The sequence below is a fragment of the Ahaetulla prasina genome, chromosome 7 (genome assembly GCF_028640845.1).
Source record: "Ahaetulla prasina isolate Xishuangbanna chromosome 7, ASM2864084v1, whole genome shotgun sequence".
Lineage (NCBI taxonomy): Eukaryota > Metazoa > Chordata > Lepidosauria > Squamata > Colubridae > Ahaetulla > Ahaetulla prasina.
Window position 1 is genome coordinate 68,444,906 of NC_080545.1, and position 25,367 is coordinate 68,470,272.

General features: G+C 44.8%; 1 protein-coding gene across 1 annotated transcript; it reads left to right on the plus strand.

The window, feature by feature from the left end:
• The first annotated feature begins 1,047 nt into the window (after positions 1 to 1,047).
• SLC16A8 (solute carrier family 16 member 8) lies at positions 1,048 to 23,128 on the plus strand. Its single transcript, XM_058190649.1, has 5 exons — positions 1,048 to 1,341; positions 9,206 to 9,456; positions 17,509 to 17,652; positions 19,923 to 20,789; positions 22,572 to 23,128. The coding sequence occupies exons 2-5, from the start codon at positions 9,228 to 9,230 to the stop codon at positions 22,949 to 22,951; spliced, it is 1,620 nt and encodes a 539-aa protein (XP_058046632.1). The 5' UTR covers positions 1,048 to 1,341; positions 9,206 to 9,227; the 3' UTR covers positions 22,952 to 23,128.
• The last annotated feature ends 2,239 nt before the right edge of the window (positions 23,129 to 25,367 follow it).

A 25,367-nucleotide genomic window follows, 5' to 3' on the forward strand; every position in this document is an offset into this window, starting at 1 on the left:
TGGGAGCAAGAAGCTGAAGCCTGAAGATGACGAATGAGACTTCGTCGAAACATCGCCAAGACACTTCCAATTTTACGCGGGAGAAAACCCGAATAACCAAAGACCTACAATGTATATATTGTATATATTTATTGTATTTAAAGAATATAGTATTGTTCAAGATTTTTTTAAAAAAGCCCACATGCCTGTTGAAAGAGAAGGGGAGGGGAGGGGAGGAAAAAGAGAGAGAGAAAGAGAGAGAGAGAGAAAGGAAGGAAGAAAGGGAGGGTGGGAGGGAAAATAATTTTCAGGTTTAGCAATCCTCAAAAGTCAAGCATGACTACTATGCTGGAGGCTAAATAAATTTTAAAAATTTCTAAATTTATTATCAGTCTTATAAATTTCTCATGATTTTCTTTCATTAATGGGCTCTTTAAGCACATTTAATATTCTACCATAGGAAGGTGCACTGACATATACTATGAAAGAGTTGATGCGTTGGTAGAATCATTACTTTAATTACCTTGGCTTTAGCCTCTAGTTAAATGGGGGAAATCAGATCAAAAATGTTTGGAATGACTATTTTATTTATCTTTCTTTTATTTGCAGGGGTGGAGATGAGGGAGGAAGGAAATCAACCCAAGTATAAAAATGGTTTGGAAGTGGAGTTGTGCCTTGGGGTGATTATCTGATGCTTCCTGTAACCTGCCTTTATTTCCATTTCTTTTACTCTGGATTTATAGCTTGTTGTTTCCTCTCAGTGCCATACTATTTTAGTGTATCATATTAGCAGCACTACTGCATTTTTATTATATTTCATTAATTTATCCTAACTAATCCCCTTCCTCAAATATTGCAGGAAGTCTTCTAGAGCAGAAATCCTTAATGAGTCCTGTTTCCTCTTTTTTGGGAAAAAACAGAATTCCTCAGAGGATTCTGGCCCAATTATAAATCTTTTCATTCCCGTTGGCTGGGAAAGCCTCTTAAAAATAGAGAAGTGGTTTCTTTCTGCTAAAGCAATTTCTGCTTCTTTAGCACTTTCACAACATAAGCAGCTGCTGACCCATATCCATGTATTTTGAACAGCTTGGTCCTTGAACTCCAGGACAATCTGGAGGGGCCAGGCTAGAAGCCATTTAGATGATTACTACTCTTGGCCATTGAAACTTTGGAATCCCAGCTTGAAGAAAAACTTTTGCTGGCTGGAAACTAAACAGAAGGCTTCTTCCAAGAGTTACATTGTCATGGTCTGAGCCGGTTAAAGAAATATCCCTCCCTCCCTCCCTCAAACTATACCTGACCAAAAGAGAGGATTCTCAAAGGTGTTGGTCTCCTTGGTAAGGAAAGCCACAGAATATCCAGGTCTGTATATTTATATTGACAACACTGTATTATTTCAACGTGATGAATGTATTTATCTGTTGTTATTAATTTTGATTTTTTTAAAAATTGATTATGTGCCATCAAACTAGTGTCAACTCTTAGGGACCACATAGGTAGATGTCCTCCATGATGATCTGTCCCTAGCCTGATCTTGTATCCTTAGGGTTTATATTGATATTGATTGTTTCCTAGTATGATTTGATTACTTATTTGTACCCTATGACTATCAATAAGTGTTATACCTTATGATTCCTGACAAATGTATCTTGTCTTTTTATGTACACTGAGAGTGTATGCACCAAAGACAAATTCCTTGTGTGTCCAAACACACTTGGCCAATAAAGAATTCTATTGTATTGTATTGTATTGTATTCTGTCCTGTCCTGTCCTGTCCTGTCCTGTCCTGTCCTGTCCTATCCTATCCTATCCTATCCTATCCTATCCTATCCTATCCTATCCTATCCTATCTTTCAGGTCTTCCAGCTGTGCACTCACAGCCACAATAACCAAGTCCATTTCACCTTGCTGAGCAGTGGAAGATGTCCAACTAGTTTTCATTAAGGCTAAGTACTGATCTGGTATCTTAGTAAACTGTTCAACATGTGTCAGTAAAGACCAAATTAATTTGCCCTAAAAGCTTTGGAATCTAGCTGTTCTTGCCTTATTAAACTTAAAAGAAAAAGAAAATAATTTAATTAACAGCTTCCTCCAAATTATTTTTATACATGGCTGCTATATGACTTTAAATGCAGAGCTCTCTAATTTTCTTGGAAGTAAGAATGAAAGACTTTCTAACCTTGTGGATTCCGGTGTACAGAAATGTGTACATATACCATTTATTGATCTCAGAATAAATTCTCTAACTCTTGAATCCATTCATTTTTAGACCATTTAACCTTTTATCTACATTTATGTACAAGCCAGCAGCAAAGAGAAGGCATGCAAACTTCATGCACATCCTAAAACTATAGCTATGTGCCCATCAATCAATCCCGTTGTTCTCAATTAATTAATGTCATGAAACTAAGAATCTTCTTCATCTACTTATTCAGGGATAATCATTTTTTCTGATGATTTGCCTTCTAGTTTGTATTATACAGTAACAGGTTTAGCAGTCAAAAAATACTCTGTGTGCTGATATTTGAAGTTATTGAAAATATACGACTTAGAACCTGAAAAAGAAGGAGATGTGTATGCTTGTGTGCATTTGTTTAGAAAGATGATATAGGGAAGGAACAAAGCTCAGTAGTAGGATCTACCTATTCCCAGGTAATAAATATTGAAAAAGATTATTGAGAAATAGATGGACAAATGGGTCCATCTATTTTATATAATGAGATGTTTTTTGAAAATGCATGGCTAACAATCCAGTTACATTCCTGCATTATGTCAGTATATGGAGCAATTTCCCATGGTCTTATTTATAGAGGTAGTCTTACAACAGTTCATCTAGTGACCATTCAAAAGTTACAATGGCACAGAAAAAAGTGACTTATTATAATTTTCCATACTTATGACCATCGCATCATCCTCATAGTCATGTGATCAAAATTTGGATGCTTTGCAACTAGTTCATATTTATGACCATTGCAATATCCTGGGGTCATGTGATCAGCTTTTGGGACCTTCCGACAAGCAAAGTCAATGGGGAAGCCAGATTCACTTAACAACCGTGTCACTAAGTTAATAACTACAGTGATTCACTTAACAACTGTGGCAAGATAGGTCGTAAAATGGAGCAAAACTTATTTAACAAATGTTTCACTTAGCAACATAAATTTTGGGCTGAATTGGGGTTGTGAGTCAAGGACAACCTGTATTTATATTTAATTGGTTTTTATTGTTTCAGATTTGTTTTTCACTGTTTGTTTAATGTATATTCACCCAGAGTCAAGGCTGTGAGGTCGGTGGCTATATAAAATTGATAAATAAAATATCAAGATAAATAGAAATCCATTGCAGGCATTCACAATGGAAGGCAAACAAACAAAAACCCCAAAGGCTAATGGCTGCTGCATTTGTTCTCCAGCCACTGCCCTGTTTAAAAAAGACTATGCTATGATAGAGTTTTGTCTTCAGGGTCAGCTCCATAAGTATTGGAGCAACTTAATACTTCAAAGTGGCTGGGAATCAATTTTGAAGATCTGAACATCAAACGTGAAAAGAAAAAAAACCCGTTTAAAATAGCTATTAGCGGAGCCAGGAACATTTCTCAAGATCAATTTCCATGTCAGACAGGCTATCACTGTGAAGTTTCTATATTTGCTGTGGCTAGCTTTACTAATTAGATTTTTATGTGTATTTTTTCAGACTGTTGGTCTTTATTTAGACAGTTCAGGAAAAAATAAAAGAAAAAAAGAGAGAAAAAATAAGCAAGCCGGCAAAACAACAGCCAATGGCAAAACTATTAGGTAACTGAGGGTTCCTGTTCCATGGATAATCCCCAATTTATGACCACAATTGAGTAAAAAATTTATGCTGCTAAGCAAGACATCTGTCAGCTTTGGAAGCCATACTAGGCCGAAGGCTTCCACATGCTGCCACGTTCTCCTCTGTGGGAAAGGAGGGGAGGAGGGTGGTAGTGCAAGGGATGATTAGACATAACAACATTTTTCCTGCCGGTCAAGGTCAGGCTGAGTTCTCATCTGGAGAAGGAATGGCTGGAGTGAGGCTTCAACATGGGATGGTTGGAGATTGGAGCATGTGACCGGCAGAGGGGTCATGAGGGTAGAGATCTTGGGGGTTGTATTACTGAGGGACGAACCGGAATTCCCAGTTTTGGTTTTCATCCAACTCTGCCAGTTTACCTATGCTAGTAAAAGAACTTTGAAAGATGTTGGCTTCGGAGTCTTTTCTGCAGGAGGGGTTTTCTGGAACGTTGACAACATCTAAGTGAGTTTTGCCCCATTTTATGACCTTTTTGTCATGGTTGTTAAGTGAATCACTGCACTTGTTAAGTTAGTAACATGGTTGTTACGTGAATCAGCTTCCCCATTGGCTTTGCTTGTCAGAAAGTCACAAAAGGTGATGACATTGAGGGAAGACCTCTTCTCCTAGAAGAATGAAATATTTTGAAAAATATTAAAAAGGTAGAATATTATATTTCCCTGGATGAGAAACAGAGAAGCATGCTCATGGAAAGCAGCCATCACCTTTCTTAATAGTCCCCAGCAGATATTTTTTGCCCATTAAGAAAGACTGGGCCATCCTATCTACAAAACAAAAGACCTTCAGCTCCAGGCTGATGGGTGTCGGGGTTCCGACAGATGCCCTAATTAAATCATGAACTTCGAGTCACGCTTCAAAAGAAATCCAGTTATTTATTAGGAGCTCCATGTCAGCATGTACCCAAATGAAGCCAACTCTGACCCCACGTAATTTACAGCCCTAATCATGACCCTGTTTCCCCCTCCCCCCCAGGGTGTGTCATCAATCACATTCGCAATTTTGCAGGTTGCCCTCCGGCTGCTGTGGGTAACCTTGGGAGACAGCCTTGGGAAAGATATGTCTGGAATGTGCTCCTGTCTTTGGCTGCCATGTTGCTTTGTTGGTTTTCCATCCCCCTTGCCTATGGGAATTCAAGAGCAGACCAGGGATTTGCAAATTGACAATGGGATTAAGACATGACCCTCCAGGACATAATAGGATTAACCCACTAGCAGCAGAGCTCGCTAGATTGTACAATCTCTTAGGGACATTGCATCAGAGTCCAAACTTCAACCAAACCTGGGAGCTCAGACAGAGCCAGCTATGATCTCTACAACAGCTAATACAATACATGTTCTTGCACAGGAACAGGAAGTTCAAGTGCAAAGCCCAAGAGAAGGTATAAATACCCCCCACTCTCAACTCCATGTAGTCCGCTGCCCAGGAACTCAAACCCATGTGGTTCTGCTTCACCATTAAACCATCTTTCCAATTAGTCTCCATGTTTCCAGTGTCTTTCTCCTGGCTTGGAGCTGAACCAGATGGACATTTCTTCCAACAACATGACTCAGGGACACTGCAACCATCATAAATACATGCCAGTGGCCAAGCATCCAAATTTTGATCACGTGACCATGGAGATGTTGCAACAGTCATGGGTGTAAAAAACAGAAGTCACTTTTTCAGTACCATTGTAACTTTGAATGATCCCTAATCGAATGGTTGTTAAGTCAAGGACTTAGTTAGTTGCGAAGTTGTGTCCGACCCATCCCAACACCATGGATAGTCCTTTTCCAAGGACTACCTGTACAATAATCTTTATAGTGGCCAGCAAGGTTTGTGATGATAACATAATTAAATACAGAGTGTTAATTTTCCCAGTGGTTTCCTTATTTCTAAGACATGGAGTACATTGACCACATCGGATTATTTAAAGTACTGGTGAGTAATCTGTGGCTCTTGTAGGGGTTTTCTTTTTCTTTTTTTGAAAAATGGGTTTTTTTTTAAAAAAAAAACCACATGCAAATTTTTTGAACAAGATATCAGTCAGGTACATAATTAAACACTTTTCAAATTTCACCCCCTCATTGTATTGTTTATCCAATATTTTCCCCTTCCCCTCTTAAAATTTTATTATTTGCACATTTCTATTAAAACATCTGTTCCGCCCCTGTATCCTGAATGGTATTGAATCAAATCTAGTTCCCACATTTTTGCCCCCTTTCTTGCCCTTCCCTTCTTCATTAAACAAAACACAGCCACACTTATCCCTAATGTTATCAAAGACAAACCCAGTAACAAAAAAAGATAAAAACAAGATAATCTCTATAAAAATCTCTCCTACATTAAATCTCACCTTAATTTCAAAAACGTCTCCCATCACTTATTATTTCATAATCCCATTCCAAATAAGAAAAAATGTAAAATAATAAACAAGATGAAAAGAACAAAATGAAAAGGAGCAAACACATCCCATTTCTCACATAATTCCATAGTTATATTCAAATATTTTATTGGAAGTTTTATCCCAAATTATTTCAATTTCACTACATATGTTTAAAAACTGCATATTTTCTTAACTTATTGGATTCCTTGTTATCCCATTCCTGCTCTTCTCAACATTTTTATAATCCTCTAATTTTTAACATAAATTTTAGTTTTACATTATTGTATCATGCTTTTTATATTCTTCTCTATCATTGCTGCATGAAGCTCATTTCTTTAATATTCCAGTTCTGTAATCATTTCTTATATTTCTTGCTTAAATGACAGTTGTATACTTCTTATTGTCCATTGTTTTCTACTTTATTCTTTGATGTTATGAATCTTAAAGGTCAGCCATCTGGTTACAAAAATCCTCCTTTGAAATTGTCCTGAAATCACAAAGACATTTTCCTCCTATATTTCTTCCTCTGTCTTTAGGTGTCAATCTTTAGTGTTGTTTTCTGTTTTATTCTTTGATGTTATAAGTCTTAAAGGTCATCTATCTAGTTGCTGAAATCCTCCTTTGAAATTGTCCTGAAATCACGAAGACATTTCCCTTCTGTATTTCTTCCTCTGTCTTTAGGTGTCAATCTTTAGTGTTGTTTTCTGTTTTATTCTTTGATGTTATAAGTCTTAAAGGTCATCTATCTAGTTGCTGAAATCCTCCTTTGAAATTGTCCTGAAATCACGAAGACATTTCCCTTCTGTATTTCTTCTTCTGCCTTTAGGTGTCAGTCTTTAGTCTACAGTTACAATCCACAATTAACAAAGTATCCATTTTCGAGCCACACCTTTTTTCTCTTTGTTTCAATTTGTTGCCTCTTTTCAGTCCTGTTTAAATAGTTTCATTATAATCCTTTAAATCCAAATTTATAAAGAATAGAGGAATTGGGAGATGCTCAAGTAAAGTCCATTTTTAAAATCTTAGTTAATTCCTCTCTTTTCTTCTTGCTTATAATCTTTAAATAATCGATAAAAGCCTCCAAAATTCTCCAGAGTCAATTTTAATTAAAAGTCATATTTCTCTCTGTTTTCTCTATTCAATTAGGGTTCTAGACTTAGGTTCCAAGCCAACTTTTGTCAGGTTTTAGGTATCATTATTTCCTTCCGTTTTCATTTCCTGTTTAAATTTGCCGCTATTTCTCAATTTTTCTTTAAATGCTTGTTGGCAAAATTGCTCCTAGTGCCTCTTCATGAGCTGGTATTAACTCACTCGGCTTCAATATCTTGTTCAGTACTTATGGTTTATCCTCCTGCCCATTCTTGTGGCTGTCCCGACTTCAGGCAGCTGGTGATGGCTGCGGTCCTCCTCGCTGGGTCGAGGGGAAAAAGCCGGAGCTACAGGGAATTTTCAACTTCCCTGTCCGCTCCAGCAGCTCCATCACTCTTCACTGCCCCTGCAGGGCAGCTATGGTCTAGATCGGACCCCCATATCGAGACAATTTTCGGCACTCACCCCGGAGCTCTCGGGGTTTGTGTCCGTTCCGTTGCGACACTGGCCATGCCTCTTGTAGGGGTTTTCTTGTAAGCCAAGTGATCAGCAGAAAATAAGCAGTCAAGTTCAGTTGACCAAGTGGGTCGATCAGATGGAATAATCACCCTAGCCTAAAATCACTTTTAAGCCTCTGTACTTAGCGCTTGAAGCCTGACACAAAGTCAACATTCTGTGAATCGTACAGTCCACTGAACCACTTGTTAGTCTTCATGCCTAAGTAGAGACAGGTAATCTGAAGAAAAGATTCTGAAACCTCCAAGAGGTTTGTTTTGAGGTAGTGGCGCACATATAAAGCTGGAGAATTTTGGAGCTTCATATTGATAACATATTGAGAGCATGGATAATAAAAGGATTAAAGTAAACCTTTGCCTTCAAACCCATTAACTGGGCATGATGTTACATTGGTGATAGTGGCAGAGAAAACTTGGTGGTTGCTCAGTTCCATTTACATATTTTACAGGTGAGGCCAGGGGTGGGCTTCAAAAATTTTAGCAAGGGGTTCTCTGCCCAGTTGCTGGGTGGGCGTGGCCATGGTGGGCGTGGTCTAGCCAGCCTCCTGTATCATGATGGGGGGGGGGCATTTTTGCCCTCCCTGGGCTCTGGAGGCTTTCCTTGAGCCTCCAGGAGGGTGAAAACGGCCTCCTCAAGCTCCAGAGGCCCTCTAGAGGCTGGAAACAGGCACATTTTTGGCCTTCCCGAACATCCAGTAGGTCCGTTTTTCGCCCTCCCCGAGCCTCCACGCACACCCTGCACTTACCTGCATAAAAACAGGCCATGTGGGGAGTCCTGGGAGGGGCGGGGTGGGGCAGGGTGAGGTGGGAGGGGCCAGCCAGGAGTGGGATTTGGGGCTTCTCTGAACCACACAGAACCTTAGCTAGATGTTCTCCTGAGCCCCTGTGAACCCCCAGTAGCCCTCCCCTGGGTAAGGTCACTTCTATTTGCACATGCTATGGCATGGAAGCATAAGGTCAGAACACTGTTTGGGGGCAATCATTAGCTCAGTAGGTCCTTTCCATTCATGATTATTAATATTAGCCAGGAATGAACTTTTAGTCTGGACCTCTGAGACTACCAATATATTTTCAAAGATGAGTATGAATTTTACTGCCCGAGGAAGACATTTGTAAAGGCTGATTCATTTTATTCCCAATATTTGGTTTTAAAAAGCAAAATTTAAAAATGAAATTGTTTTGTCTGTCCTCTGCTTTTTTAAAAACAACTATATTATCGGTTAATAATACTAATATCCAACCTCTCTGGTGAGCACCAGGTTGGAAAATACTGGTCTAAATTTAAGGGGCAAGAAAATGATGTACATGGACAAAAAAGGAGGCGAATGCCCAAAGCAACAGATGGTCCATTGGCCGCCTCTGCCTTCTTCCCCTGTGACCATTCTTGTTCTGTCTTTGCTACAATCTGTGCTCCACTTGCTTTCAGGCTTCTTCTCCTCGTTTGAGCCATGGGCAGAGATGATGTGGAGCAAGGGCAACTGCCTGAGAAAGCAAAGCCTCCTGATGGTGGCTGGGGCTGGATCATATTGCTGGGCTGCTTTGTCATCACTGGCTTTTCTTATGGGTTCCCCAAGGCAGTGAGCATTTATTTCAAGGACCTGATGCATGATTTCCATGTGGGATACAGTGACACAGCTTGGATCTCATCCATCATGCTGGCCATGCTGTATGGAACAGGTAAGCATTCCACATGGAAAAAATCCCATTGGGGGTAAATCCACTTAGGGTTAGGGTTAGGCCTCTTTGAATTCAGGCATCAAAATGGACATGGCAACAAATTCAGAGTGTATTGCTATGTTTAGGAGGGCACTGACTTTTCGAACTGTTTGCTAGAGTTTAGCTGCTTGTTCCCACGGATCCAGATGCTTTGGGGACAGAATAGTAAAAAGATGGTACATCTGTCCCTCTGTTCAGAAAGCATGCTTCTCTCCTCTGTGGCAATTCATAATGGCCAGGTCTTTGTTCTATAGCCCAGGCAGAGAGCCCCAGTGGCCAATCGGACACACAGATGTGTTAACACGTCCTGGACTATATTTCCCATAATGCAATTTCTGTCTACATCTCCCACAATGCAATATCTTAAGGAGACAGCTCTTAATTCTTAAGGTAAATAATTTATTACCTGAACAGCACAAGCCTGGTAAAATACATGGAAAAATCCCATTGGGAAGTAAATCCATTTAGGGTTAGGGTTAGGCCTCCTTGAATTCGGACAGCAAAATAAACATCGGCAACAAATTCAGAGTGTATTGGTATGTTTAGGAGGGCATTGACTTTTCGAATCAACCTTAACTACATTTTCTGGTAAAATACATGGAAAAATCCCATAGGAAGTAAATCCATTTAGGGTTAGGATTAGGCCTCCATGAATTCGGACAGCAAAATATCCCCATATCTTTAGAGCAAAACTGCATACAGCCACAGTAATGTCATCAAAGATTTGTCTATTTAATGAGAACGGCAACGCAAAAGTCAGTCCTTTCCATCTGTCTTCATTCTATTCACAGGCCATGGCTACTGATACCTTAAGCTTGGCAGAGACCTACGATATCCATTGAGCTTTTTAAAAGTCTTCAATCCCAATATTTATTTGGTGTGTGTGTGTGTGTGTGTGTGTGTGAAATGTTAAGAAAGAAAACCCCTACACCCTCCAACATGCAAATACATCTTTTTTAAAAGTTGAAAAGTTCAAATCTATTCATTCTACACAGCGCGTGCACCCACACACATGCACAGACAAATAGTGAACCCCACAAGATAAAAATAGCTTCTCGAACCATGCCTTAGATCATGGGTTATGTTATGTTCTTAATAATTACCCTGCAGGGCTTCCTTGCAATTTCGAAAAGCTGAGCAGAGAAAACCTTATTCCACGCCAAACGTTAAAGCTGCAGCCTTTGACTTCATTGCTTGCGTTACCTAATTTTAAAAAAAATCTTTATGAATGCTACAGTCAAAGCTACAGGACAACTATATTGTCCTTTCCCTAGACAGATTTCTGGATAAGTAAAAAGAAAATGAAAGGGAAGATTATGTCAGCAAAATAGAGTGGGGGAAAAAAGAGGGTGACATAAAAGTTTAAATGGCTGTACCCATTGCTACACACAATGCAGCTCCCAACAATTTTTCCTGTTGGAATGTAGCCCAGGACAACCAAAACTGACATTCTGCAACTCAACAAGACAGACACAGACTTCAGAGGATGATTAGAACTGCAGAAAAAATAATTGCTACCAACCTGCCTTCCATTGAGGACCTGTATACTGCACGAGTCAAAAAGAGGGCTGTGAAAATATTTACAGACTTCTCGCATCCTAGACATAAACTGTTTCAACATTGAGCACTGCACACCAGAACAACTAGACACAAGAACAGTTTTTTCCTGAATGCCATCACTCTGCTAAACAAATAATTCCCTCAACACTACTAATTACTAAGTCTGCACTACTATTAATCTTCTCACCATTCCTATCACCCATCTCCTTCCACTTATGACTGACTGCAACTTTGTTGTTTGTATCCTTATGATTTATATTGATATTGTTTCCTGATTGCTTATTTGTATCCTATGACTATCATTAAGTGTTCTACGTTATGATTCTTGACGAAGGTATCTTTTCTTTTATGTACACTGAGTGTTGTGACCCAGGTTCCTGGATCTGGACTCCTGGACTCGGATGATTCAGAAAGTGAGGGAGAAGACCTGGCAAGGCCTGCTTCTCTTGGGCCCTCTCCCTCCCTGGCACCCCCCCCAAAGGGAGGAGGAGGGGCCGGCAAGGCCTGATTCTCCAGGGCCTTCTTCTGATTTGGCAATGCCCCAAGAACAGTTTTGGAGTGATGCAAGACTGCGCAGACATGATCGGCGCGCGCAGCAGGGGAAAGCGTTGGGACAAAGCCAAAGAATGATGGTCATGCAGTGACATCTGCAGAGACTATAAAAAGGAGGCGGAACTTCCTGGTTTTTTGTCTTGGACAAAGCAGTGAATTTGCGCGGGCAAACTGTATCAATGGAGGGAAGAATATATTCGTGAGTAATTCTGGCCTTATCTATAATTTCCTCGTTATCTCCAGAAACTTGGCAGGCCCGTGGGTAGACGTGGCCAGAACATTTATCTATGTAAATAAATTAGAAAAGAAGGCCTTTGACTGACTCTTTGTTGGGAGTATTGGGGGAGGGAAACAGAACATTTTGTCCAAGACCCCGACTAAACCATCTTCCACCAAAGATGGACCAGCAGCAGGTACAGCAGCAGTTACAGCAGCTACAAGTGGCTAATCAACAGCTCCAGCAGCAAGTGGCTCACTTGGCAGGCCAACTTGCTGCTGGGAATGTGCCTACAGCCCCCCCCCCCCGTCCTCCCACTCCTCCTCCTCGTCGCAAGTGCCTGATAACCATGCCGGATAAGTTTTCTGGGCAGCCTGAGATGTTCCCGACCTTTTTGGGACAGTGCCAGCTCTACATGGCTATGCGGCCAGAGGATTTCCCAGATGACCAGGCTAAGGTGGCCTTCGTGATTAACCTTCTTTCCGGCTCGGCTACCTGATGGGCCACGCCCCTCTTGCTCCAGGACAGCCCCCTGCTGGCGGACCAACAGCGTTTTTGGCAGCACCTGCGCATCATGTACGAGGACCCTGTTCGGACGCTGATGGCAACCAGGCGCCTTAAGGAACTCCGTCAAGGGAAACGCCCCCTGCAGGAGTACATCGCCGAATTTCGTCTTTTGTGCCAGGACTCCGACTGGAATGATGCAGCGCTGGTGGACACGTTCCAGGAGGGACTCTCAGAGGAACTGCAAGATGAGCTGGCCCGGGTGGAGGTAACGCGGACCCTCGACAACTTGGTGCCCCTTTGTCTCCGCCTTGACGCCCGTCTGCAACAGCGACCATCCTGTCGCACACCCCGGGACCCGCCGTTGACATCTGCACCCCCGCTTCCTGCGCCACCAGCACCCCGGGTCGCCCCACGTTTTGTAACCGCTGCGGAAGAGCCCATGGAGTTGGGAGCGGCCAGACCTCGCCTGACAGCCAGGAGCGGAACTGGAGGTGCCAAGGGGGATTGTGCCTGTACTGTGGGGAGCCCGGCCACTTCGCCGCTTCTTGCCCCAGAAAGCGAAGTGGGGCACGCACGCCGGTCCCTGAATCACAGCGTGACCAATCGGGAAATGGAGCAGGCCCGACCTCGGGGAAACCCTAGGTGGGGCATGTACTAAGCCCCCACTGGACATTGCAGAAGTAGACTCTGGGCCCCCTTGGCATCTGATTCTGGACACACGGATACGGTTGGGGAACCAGTTGGACGGGCTCCAGGCGCATGTGCTGGTGGACTCAGGGGCCACAACAAACTTTATGGACCAGGCCTTTGTGACCCAGTTTGCAGTCCCGGTGGTTCCGGTGGACCCTCCGATGCGGGTAGAGACAATTGATGGACGAGAACTGGTGTCCGGCCCCATTAAATTCGCCACCCAGCCTTTGCGCCTGGCTATTGGGGACTATGGGAGGCGATCCAGTTTTATGTCACGGCGGACCTTCATTTTCCCTTGGTCCTTGGGTTGGCCTGGCTTCAGACCCACGATCCTCAGGTGGCCTGGTCGCGGAACGCCATCTCTTTCCTGAGTCTGCAGTGCGTTGACCACATCCGCCACACCTGTGCCAGCCAGAACGTCCCCACCACTGCCATCTCCTTGCCTCCTGAGCTAACGGACTTCGCCGATGTGTTCAGCGAGAAGGAGGCAGACCGACTACCCCCGCATCGGCCCTACGATTGCCCCGTGGACCTTCTGCCCAACGCACCACTGCCTGTGGGATGCCTGTATTCCATGTCGGAGCCCGAGTTGGCCGTCCTCAGGGACTTCCTGGACAAAAATCTGGCCCAAGGGTTCATCCGGCCTTCAAAGTCCCCTCTCTCGGCCCCGGTCCTCTTTGTGAAGAAGAAGACAGGGGACTTGCGCCTGTGCTGTGATTACCGCCGGCTAAATGCCATTACGGTGCGGAATCGCTGCCCCCTGCCGCTCATCCCGGAGCTGCTGGAGAGGTTGCGGGAGGCCACGATCTTCACCAAGCTCGATCTCTGGGGGGCCTACAACCTGGTGCGGATGCGAGAAGGAGACGAATGGAAGACGGCATTCAGCACCTGATACAGACACTACGAATACACTGTCATGCCATTTGGGTTGACCAACGCTCCCGCCGTTTTCCAGCACTTCATGAACGACGTGTTCCGAGACATGTTGGATCGGTTTGTGGTTATCTACCTGAACGACATCCTGATTTACGCCTGGTCCAGGGAAAGCCACCTTCGACATGTCGGTCTGGTTCTGCAACGCTTGCGGGAGCAACAACTCAATGCGAAGCTGGAGAAATGCGTCTTCTTCCGGACTTCCATAGAATTCCTCGGGCATACCATCTTGCCCGAGGGCATAGCCATGGACCCACGCAAAGTAGAAGCTTTGTGTAGCTGGGAAGTCCCTCGTCGGGTGAAGGATGTTCAGCGCCTGCTGGACTTTGCCAACTACTACCGGACCTTCATCCCAGGCTTCGCCACACTGACGGCTCCACTTACCCAGCTCCTCAGGAAGAAGGTCGTGTTCCAGTGGGGTCCCCCGCAGCAAGAAGCATTCACAGCCCTCAAGAAAGCCTTCGTCACGGAACCCGTCCTGAGGCATCCCGACCCGCTCCGGCCTTTTGTGGTGGAGACGGACGCGTCCAATGTGGCTCTTGTAGCGGTGCTGCTACAGGCTCTGACGAATGGCGGCACACTTTTTCCCTGCGCTTACTATTCCCGGAAACTCAATCCTTCCGAGCACAACTACACCATCTGGGAAAAAGAGTTGCTGGCTATCAAGGCTGCATTCGAGGCTTGGCGACATCATCTGGAGGGGACCCGACATCAGGTGGAGGTCCGAACGGACCATCAGAATCTCGAGCACCTCACCACAGCTCGGAAGTTGAACCAGCGGCAATCCGGTGGTCGTTGTTTTTTGCCCAGTTCAACTTCCGCGTGACCTACATTCCCAGCGGTCACAACTCGAGGGCGGATGCCCTGTCCCGCAAGCCGGAATACCTCTGCGCCAAGGACCCCCTTCCTCCACGGACGGTGCTGCCGGCAGAAGCCTTGGCCGCAGCACGGGAACCAGTGGACTTGCGGGCCCAGGTACGAGAGGAGCAGTGCCAGGACGCCTGGTCGCAGCAAAGGAGAGCGGAGGTGGGCCCCGCGTCTCCTTGGACCTTGGAGGAGGACTTACTCAAGTTTCGGGGGCGATTATACGTGCCCACAGGACCACTCTGAGCCCTCGTCATGACCCAGTGCCACGACAACCCTGCAGCAGGACATTTTGGGTTCTTCAAGACCCTCCACCTAGTGACACGGACCTTTTGGTGGCCCCGAGTGCGGCATGATGTACATGCCTACCTGACATCCTGCGTACCGTGCTGGCAAGCCAAGCACGGACTCCTCCAGCCCTTGCTGACACTCGACAGACCCTGGGGGGCGATCTCCATGGACTTCCTGATGGACCTGCCGCCATCCTCTGGGTTCACCACGGTGCTGGTGGACATGCTCACCAAGATGGCACACTTTATCCCATGCCGCGGACTACCCACAGCCGCAAAAACGGCCCGTCTCTTCCTGCAGCACATCTTCCGCCTCCACAGTCTACCGGACAGGGTGGTTTCGGACCATGGAGTTCAGTTCACAGCTCGCTTCTGGAAGAGGCTGATGGCCGCGTTGGAGGTGCAGGTGTGTCTGTCGTCATCGCACCATCCGGAGACGGGGGTACAGAGAAGGTCATCGGTATCCTGGAACAATATCTCCATTGCTTCATCAACCAGCAGCAGGACAACTGGGCCGATTACCTGTCCCTGGTGGAGTTTGCTTTTAACAACTCTCAGCACACCTCTATTCAGATGACCCCGTTCTTTGCCAATGTGGGGTACCATCCGCGGCTCTTCCCTCTGGCACCACCGGACTCTCCTGTTCCCGAAACGCAGACCTTCCTGACAGAATTGCATGCGGTCCAACAGTTGGTACGTCAGCAGCTGGATCGGGCAAAGGAGGACTACAAACGGTCCGCCGACCGCTCCCGATGGGCAACGCACCTGCTGGCGGTTGGAGACCGGGTGTGGCTCTCCACCAAACACCTCCCGTCCGACCGACCGGTAAAGAAGTTGGACCACCGATTCATCGGCCCGTTCCCTGTCGAGGCAGTTATCAACCCGGTAGCTTACCGACTGACCCTGTCACGATCCATGCGGATCCACCCCGTCTTTCACCGGTCCCTTCTGGTTCCTGAGGCCACACCGAGTCCCCTTTGGTGCCCAACAGCACCTGTCACTGTCGCCGAGGACGGGTCGGAGGAATACGAAGTCCACAGCGTACGAGACTCCCGCTGGCTGAAGGGTCGTTTCCAATATTTGATCACGTGGAAGGGATACGGGACTGATTTCTCCTGGGTAGATGCCTTCGACGTTCATGCCCCTGACCTGGTGCAGGCCTTCCATGAGCAGAACCCAGCCTGACCGCATCCCGATCGTCAGCCCCGGGGGAAGGGCCCTGCGGTGAGGGATAGTGTTGTGACCCAGGTTCCTGGACCCGGACTCCTGGACTCGGATGATTCAGAAAGTGAGGGAGAAGACCTGGCAAAGCCTGTTTCTCTTGGGCCCTCTCCCTCCCTGGCACCCACCCAAAGCGAGGAGGAGGGGCCGGCAAGGCCTGATTCTCCAGGGCCTTCTTCTGATTTGGCAACGCCCCAAGAACAGTTTTGGAGTGATGCAATACTACGCAGACGTGACTGGCGCGCGCAGCAGAGGAAAGCGTTGGGACAAAGCCAAAGAATGATGGTCATGCAGTGACATCTGCAGAGACTACAAAAAGGAGGCGGAACTTCCTGGTTTTTTGTCTTGGACAAAGCAGTGAATTTGCGCGGGCAAACTGTATCAATGGAGGGAAGAATATATTCATGAGTAATTCTGGCCTTATCTATAATTTCCTCGTTATCTCCAGAGACTTGGCAGGCCCGTGGGTAGATGTGGCCAGAACATTTATCTGTGTAAATAAATTAGAAAAGAAGGCCTTTAACTGACTCTTTGTTGGGAGTATTGGGGGAGGGAAACAGAACACTGAGAGCATATGCGCCAAGATAAATTCCTTGTGTGTCCAATCACACTTGGCCAATAAAAAAATTCTATTCTATTCTATTTATCACACTTTAAATACACCCAATAAGATGGATAAGATACAATCTAAGATTCCAGGAAGCTCTGTAACAAACTAGACATTTTTGCACTTCTCCAAAACATCTTACTTTTCAATATTTTAGCATAACTCTGCATTTTAAAGCTTGCAGTTTTTCACTCTTCCTGAACTGAGTGACCTGTAATAATGTCAGTCTGCAATGCCCAGGCAGCTGGGACTTAGAATCCATCTAGCAGCATCTGGTTGGGGAAAACTCTTACCCACAATCATTGCTAATCAGGAAAGCAAAAATCTGTATCTGTTCCACAGTTATGGCATTCTCCGCCCCCCTGCTCCCCGCTCCCAACACTACATATGCAAAGCTTAAATTTCTCAATCTCCACAAAAAACATATAATGGCAAAGGTACCTTCAGTACTCAACAAATCCAAGCCAGCTTAAGATCATCTGCTGTTTGTCATTAAGAAATTGCTGCCATTTTGCATTCCTTTCATATTCTTCTGGTCTTCCCCCTTTTCTGATTTCTTGGATGCCCTGCAGGACCTTTGAGCAGCATTATGGTGAACCAGTTTGGGTGTCGGCCTGTGATGCTTGTTGGGGGGATCCTGGCTTCCTCTGGAATGATCCTGGCCTCCTTCACCACCAACATAATTGAACTGTATTTGTCGGCTGGAGTGCTGACAGGTGAGCATCTGCAAAGTGAAAGAAGCCCCATTGTGTAAGTTTACTTCAGAAAATGACATTGTTGGAATATTGTCAGGATGATGTATGCCATATAATGTAGCTTGAATATTTACACTTCAGATTCAATATTTAAGAGAAGCTCATATATGCTCCTATTGATTGTAAGGAGAAATTGCTTTAAATAAGTGTGGAAAGCAATCATGGGGACTTATGGTTCCCTATTTATTTATTTATTTTATTTATTTATTTGATTTCTATACCGCCCTTCTCCCGAAGGACTCGGGGCGGTGTACAGGCAAGAATAAAACAGACGGTACAATATACAAATTTAAAATGCAGTTAAAAAACTTATTTTAAAATTGGCCTGAGAAGTAAAATATATAATAAGCTAAAAAACCCCATTTAAAATTAATTTCTAAGAATTTAAAAATTTGTTAAAATCAATTTAAGCCAGCCCCGCGCGAATAAAAAGATGTATCTTCAGTTCGCGACGGAATGTCCGAAGGTCAGGTATTTGGCGTAAACCCGGGGGAAGTTCGTTCCAGAGGTGGGAGCCCCACAGAAGGACCTTCCTGGGGCCGCCAGCCGACATTGCTTGGCGGACGGCACCCTGAGAAGTCCTCTCTGTGAGAGCGTCTGGTCGGTGGGAGGCATGTGGTAACAGCAGGCGGTCCCGTAAGTACCCAGGCCCTAAGCCATGGAGCGCTTTAAAGGTAGTAACCAACACCTTAAAGTGCACTCGAAAGGCCACAGGTAGCCAGTGCAGTCTGCGCAGGAGCGGTGTTATATGGGAGCTACGTGGAGCTCCTTCTATCACCCGCGCAGCTGCATTCTGGACTAACTGAAGCCTCCGAGTGCACTTCAAGGGGAGCCCCATGTAGAGAGCATTACAATAATCCAAGCAAGAGGTAACGAGCGCATGAGTGACCGTGCACAAGGCATCCCGATCAAGGAAGGCGCAACTGCGAACCAGGCGAACCTGGTGGAAGGCCCCCTGGAGACGGCCGTCAAATGATCTTCAAGCGACAGCCGTTCATCCAGGAGGACACCTAAGTTCGCACCCTATCCTTTGGGGCCAATAACTCGCCTCCAACAGTCAGCGCGGCTGCAGCTGACTGAATCGGGTGCCGGCATCCACAGCCACTCCGTCTTGGAGGGATTAAGCTTGAGCCTGTTTCTCCCCATCCAGACCCGTACGGCTTCCACACACCGGGACAGCACTTCAACAGCTTCATTGGGGTGGCCTGGGGTGGAGAAGTACAGCTGGGTGTCATCAGCGTACAGCTGGTATCTCACCCCAAAGCCACTGATGATCTCACCCAACGGCTTCATATAGATGTTGAACAGAAGGGGCGAGAGAATTGACCCCTGCGGCACCCCACAAGTGAGGTCCCTCGCGGTCGACCTCTGCCCCCCTGTCAACACCGTCTGCGACCGGTCAGAGAGATAGGAGGAGAACCACCGATACACAGTGCCTCCCACTCCCAATCCCCCCAACCGGCGCAGCAGGATACCATGGTCGATGGTATCAAAAGCCGCTGAGAGATCTAATAGGACCAGGGCAGAGGAATAGCCCCTGTCCCTGTCCCTCCAGAGATCATCCACCAATGCGACCAAAGCTGGTCTAGATATTTCTAATATACAGTTCTCAGAAGATTCCGCATGATCAGTGAGAAATGATTCTGAGAATTGTAATTCACATACACTGGGCTATACAGATAGTCCTTGACTTGCAACCGTTCATTTAGTGACCATTCAAAGTTAAAATGGCACTGAAAAAGTGACTTATGACCGTTTTCACACTTACAACCATTGCAGCATCCCCATGATCACATGCTCAAAATTCAGATGCTTGGCAACTGACTCATATTTATGATGGTTGCAGTGTCCTGAGGTCATGTGATCCCCTTTTGCGAACTTCTGACAAGCAAAGTCAATGGGAAAGCCAGATTCATTTAACAGCCATATTACTAACTTAACAACTGCAGTGATTCACTTAACAACGGCATCCAGAAAGGTCATGAAATGGTGCAAAATTTACTTAACAAATGTCTTGCTTAGCAACAAAATGTTTGGGCTCAATTATGGTCATAAGTCGAGGACTACCTGTAGTTAAAGGACAACTTGCATTGATTAAGGTAAATTAAATAGCATACTTTTGGGGGAGGGAAAGGGAACCTTTCCTTCAAATATAGGGACCTTGAAACCTTTGCATTGGTTGAGAGCTGATGTCTTTCCATCAATTGTTCCTCTTGCAATTTTTTTTTCAGGTTTAGGAATGGCTCTGAATTTCCAGCCTTCTTTGATTATGTTAGGATCCTACTTTGACAAGCGCAGGCCACTGGCCAATGGTCTAGCTGCAGCTGGGAGCCCGGTCTTTCTCTCAGCGCTTTCTCCACTGGGTCAAGTTCTGTTGGAAAAGTTTGGCTGGCGAGGGGGATTCCTCATCATGGGGGGCCTCCTCCTGAACTGCTGCACATGTGGGGCACTCATGAGACCCTTGGCAGTTGGCATGAAGAAGACAAGGGAGAAAGTCACAGACACTTATGAAACGAAAGAGATGCTGCCAATGGGAGGAAGAGCAGAAGAGGTGGACGGCACCCTGGACAATGTTAAGAAACCCAAGAAACTCAAGAAGAAAAAGGCCAAGAAAACGAAAAGCTTATTAAATTTTTCAATCTTCAAAATCCGGGGTTTTATCATTTACACCATCGCCAAGTTCATCATGGTTTTGGGCCTCTTTGTGCCCACAATTCTATTAGTCAATTATGCCAAAGACATAGGAATACCTGACAAAGAGGCAGCGTTTCTTTTGTCCATCATTGGCTTCATAGATATTTTTGCCCGTCCATCCTGTGGGATGTTTGCCGGGATGAAGAGGATACGACCCCATGTAACCTACTTGTTCAGTTTTGCAATGCTCTTCAATGGCCTGACGGATATCCTTAGTGCCAGGGCCAACACCTACACATCCCTTGTCATCTTCTGCGTTTTCTTTGGTATTTCCTATGGCATGGTGGGAGCTCTGCAGTTTGAAGTGCTCATGACTATTGTTGGATCACAGAAATTCTCCAGCGCAATTGGGCTTAACTTGCTCGTTGAGGCTGTTGCTGTACTCATTGGACCACCTTCCGCAGGTAAACCTAACCACCTTTCTTGTGTAGAGCTTCCTTTGAGATAAGGGCATATTCAGGCTTAGTCCTATTTATTTATTTTGTTTCTCACGAGCCACAGTGGCACAGGAATTAGAGTGGAGTACTGCAGGCTACTTCATCTGACTGCTACCTGCAATTTGGCAGTTCAAATCTCACCAGGCTCAAGGTTGACTCAGCCTTCCATCCTTCCGAGGTGGGTAAAATGAGGAGCCAGATTGTTGGGGGGCAATTTGCTGACTCTGTAAACCTCATCTGCAGCATACGTCTTCTGCCAGACCTAATGGGATGGGCAGATGTCATTGGATGGAGGTGGCCCCCAAATAATGGCTAGGTCAAAGCCTACACTTTGAATTGGACCTGAAAACAAATCGGCAACCAATGCAGTTTGCAAAACAAAGGTATGGCCACTCTAGGGATACACATAACTCTTCCACAGTGCTCTATTTTGCATCAGCTGATGCTTGCCGAGGGCAGCCTCAGGTAAAATGCATTATAGCAATCCACTCAGGAGGTGACCAGGGCATGAGTGACTGAGCTTCCTGGGCCAGGAAGGAACAGGCACAATAGACACATAATACAAAGCTGTGCAAAAGCTCTCCCAGCCACTACAGCCACCTGCTCTTTGATTTACTTTATCATGTTCTGTTTCTAGGATTATAGTAAATGAGTGATGTGGAATGTGTGTGGAATGTCCATGCAACTCCCATTAGTTATTGATCAGGTTCATGGATACCTGAGGTCAACAGCATTTTGAAAGCCCCATACAGGGTCTAGTGCAGTGATGGCTAACCTTTTTGGTGCCAAGTGCAGAAAGTGTGCACATATGTGCACATACACATAAGGCAATGCATGTGCGACCCCCACGCATGTGCCCCGCCCATGCATGCGCATGTAACCCCCATATTCACCCCACCCCCATGCATGCGCGTGTGATCTCCCTGTGTCCCTGCCCCCACGCATGCATGCAAGCAGCCCCGCACATGCGCCCCACCCCCCCACACATGTTTGCACATCTCCCACATGCCCCCTGCCCCCTGCACATGTGTGGTAGAGACCCAAAAACCAGCTGGCTGGTGGGAGGCACGTGTGCATGCGCCGTGGAGCTGAGCTGGGATGACAGCTTGCGTGCCCACAGAGAGGGCTCTGTGTGCCACCTGTGGCATCCTGCCATAGGTTCGCCATCACAGGTATAGTGGGAGAGTCAGTTTGGTTTAGTGTTTAAGGCACCAATCTAGAAAGCAGAGGCTGTGAGTTAAAGTTTTGCCTTAGCCATTAAAGCTGGCTGGGTTATTTTGGGCCAGTTATTCTCTTTCAGTCCAATCCACCTTGTTACAGAAATACTGTTTTTATCTTTTCCATAGTGATTCTTGTGAAGCCAGCAGTGGGTTTCAGTTTCGGTTGCTACTGGTTTGCTTGTGGGTGCGCGTGCGCTCACACTTCTGCACGTGCGCAGAGACGTCCGGGCGGGTGGGTGGAGCCTCCTGCCACCACTGCTACTGGTTCGCTCGATCCGGGGCGAACTGGTAGTAACCCACCACTGTGTGGAACCCTCAATAATTATGTGAATGAAAAGGGGGATGTATGAAAATGTGTTTATATGCATGTTTGGAACTCATACTAAATGCAGGCCTAACTGAAGTTCTGCATTTACAAAACCTGCAAATTTAGAATCTGCAAGTTTAAGTGCCTTATATATGCCATCCATATGAAACGGTGGCAACAGATTACAATGCAGCTATGCTATGCTTTGTTTCAAAATTGCAGGGCGACTGGTGGACGCACTCAAGAAATATGAAATTATATTCTATCTGGCTGGCTCAGAAGTCGTCTTGTCTGCTGTTTTCCTGGCTGTTGCTTCGTACTGTTGCCTGGATGTGAAAAAAGAAACTACCCCTCAGTTAGAGAATCCATCTAAAGTTAGAAGTAACAGTGAAACGGAAGAAGCAGAAGCCGATCTACAGGAAACAAAAGAAAGCCTCGACCATGATCAGTCTCTGGCCCAAAGCACTGACAGTGTTGGAAGTGATAGGGGGAATCATACTGCAATATACAAAAATGATGGACAGCCCAAAGGGGAGAATATAGCTCTGGTTCCAGATCATTGCAGTACTAATCAGGTAGAGAAAAGAGTTTTAGCAACATAGAGATCCAAAAACAAATCAAAAAGATCCAAAGACCCAGTGACATCAGCACATGGGATCAGATTTACTCAAGTGGAGGATATGGAAAGTATAAATTGTTGAATGGTAGAGAAAGAATCCTGAGCAGCTTTTTTTTTTAAATACACATATCAAAATGGTGTATAAACAAAGTTATGGAATCCAAACCATAGTATACCTCTCACATGAATAAAGAATTGTATAATTCTCTTCAATATTATATGGGTTTGCACTCATGTATATATATGCATATATATAGGTAATGTAAGTGCTGTATATCAGCACTTACATTACCTTACACCTACATTAGTCTTAGTGACCAGTTGGCTGCTAATTTAATATAACTTCTTTATCCATCTACCTCTACAGTCCTGATGTTCAGCAAAATTAAACCTTGTGATTATTCTAGCTTGAACATGTGTTTACCTGTAATATCAAAAATGTAGAACAGAAGAATCCTTGTAGCTGGGATTGAAGAAGGAATAACGTTACAAACTGGCAAGCAGGCATTTTTAAAACTGTGGCCAAATATCATATCTTTGTTACGGCATTTCTGTTGGTCAAAACTAGAAGCTTTTATCCCTTCTAAATTAGCATTAGATGACAGATGCGTTGGCCAGATGCTGTAAAGTTCAGAATAAGCCTGTTCAATACACATGACAGGAAATTAGAAACAATTTTAGCTTTGCCTTAAATAGGAGCTAACATAATGGTGCTATGGAAATTACAATTTTTGTATGCCCATTGCAGATATATCAGATAATTTATGCTATAACTCAAACCATAAACTGTAAATGACTGTCCCTTGTGGGAACAATTTGCTACTAGAAACTAAGAAACTATCTTCATCATCTAGATCCTCATTGATTATATGATGCAGGACTGGGGGCACAGAAGTTTAAAGCCAAAGTAAACACTCATATTTATTGTTCAAAACAGAGATCATAAGACTTGTATGCCTAATATGTTTTCGGAGTTGTAAAACTGTAAGCATATGTGACTAAAAGTAAAAACATGCCATAAATATTTATCTTATTAACAGACCCGGTTTTGTATTTTTTGCTTGCATTCTGCTGGAAAAAATAGTCTTGGAATCTTTAAAAGTCTAGACACAACTAGATAGATTCACTTTAAAAAAAAATAAACCTTATCTGATCCATGTGTTGTTCATATAATATATTGTGTATGTTATGTGTGTGCATATACACACATACACACACACACACTGAAACAATCTCAGCTGCCTTAGATTAAGGGCTATGGATTGGCTACGCTGAGATTTCTAGGGCTTTCTAGATGTGAATTTGGAAGGCAACAGATTTTTTTTAAGGTTTTATTTTTTTATAGTTTGGCTTTATAGATGCTGTTAATGATTGCAGACATTGTAGATAAGCTCTTTTGGTTTGGGAACAAAAATCAGGAATAATAGCACAGTGGGATGGCGAGCCTATGGCATGCGTGCTGGAAGTGGCACGCAGAGCCATCTCTCCAGGAATGCCAGCCATCGCCAGTTGTTCTTCCAAGTTCCGGCGTGCACATGCGTGCTTGCCGGGGAGCTGCTCTTCCGGTTTCTGGCGCTCCCCCGCGCGTGTGTGCACACTCCTGTTTCAGTACTTGGTGTCAAAAAGGTTCACCAACACTGTGATAGCATCTTTTCCACTTAACACATTTCATTAAAAGTATGCATGAGTTTTTGTGACCTATAGCTCAGTTCTTCACACAGGACAGCAAAATCAATATAGGATTTCAGTTCAAACAATGCTAGGGGTGGGTGGATGAGACAGGATGTTTGCCAGATGTCTCCCCCCTCCTGGGAGGTGATATGAGGGGAAATGTTAAAGGGAAAATCAGGCAAAAAGAAAGAGGTAAAATGGCAGAACACTGAATATTTTAAGCCAGTAACATTATTCTGCTCAAGCAGAAAGTTACGAATTCAAGAAGTTGCCACGTGACTTTATGACTATCCATAACATTAATCTAAACTGAACCCTATTTCCATATATTCTGAACAGTCAATGTTAATCTTCCAAAATGTGCTGTCTCTCAGATTACAATAATGGTAATGTGGTTGGAGTAGGATAGGAGCTGTAGTCCAGAGGTGGGTTTCAGCAGGTTCTGAGCAGTTCTGGAGAACCAGTAGCAGAAATTTTGAGTAGTTCAGAGAACCGGTAGTAAAAATTCTAATTGGCCCCGCCCCATCTATTCTCTTCCTCCTGAGTCCCAGCTGTTCGGGAGAAAATGGGGATTTTGTAATAACCTTCCCCTGGATTGGGGAGGGAATAGAGATGTTACAGTATCCTTCCCCTGCCACGCCCACCAAGCTACACCAACCAAGCCACACCATGCCCACCAAGTCACACCCACAGAACCGATAGTACAGATTTTTGAAACCCACCACTGC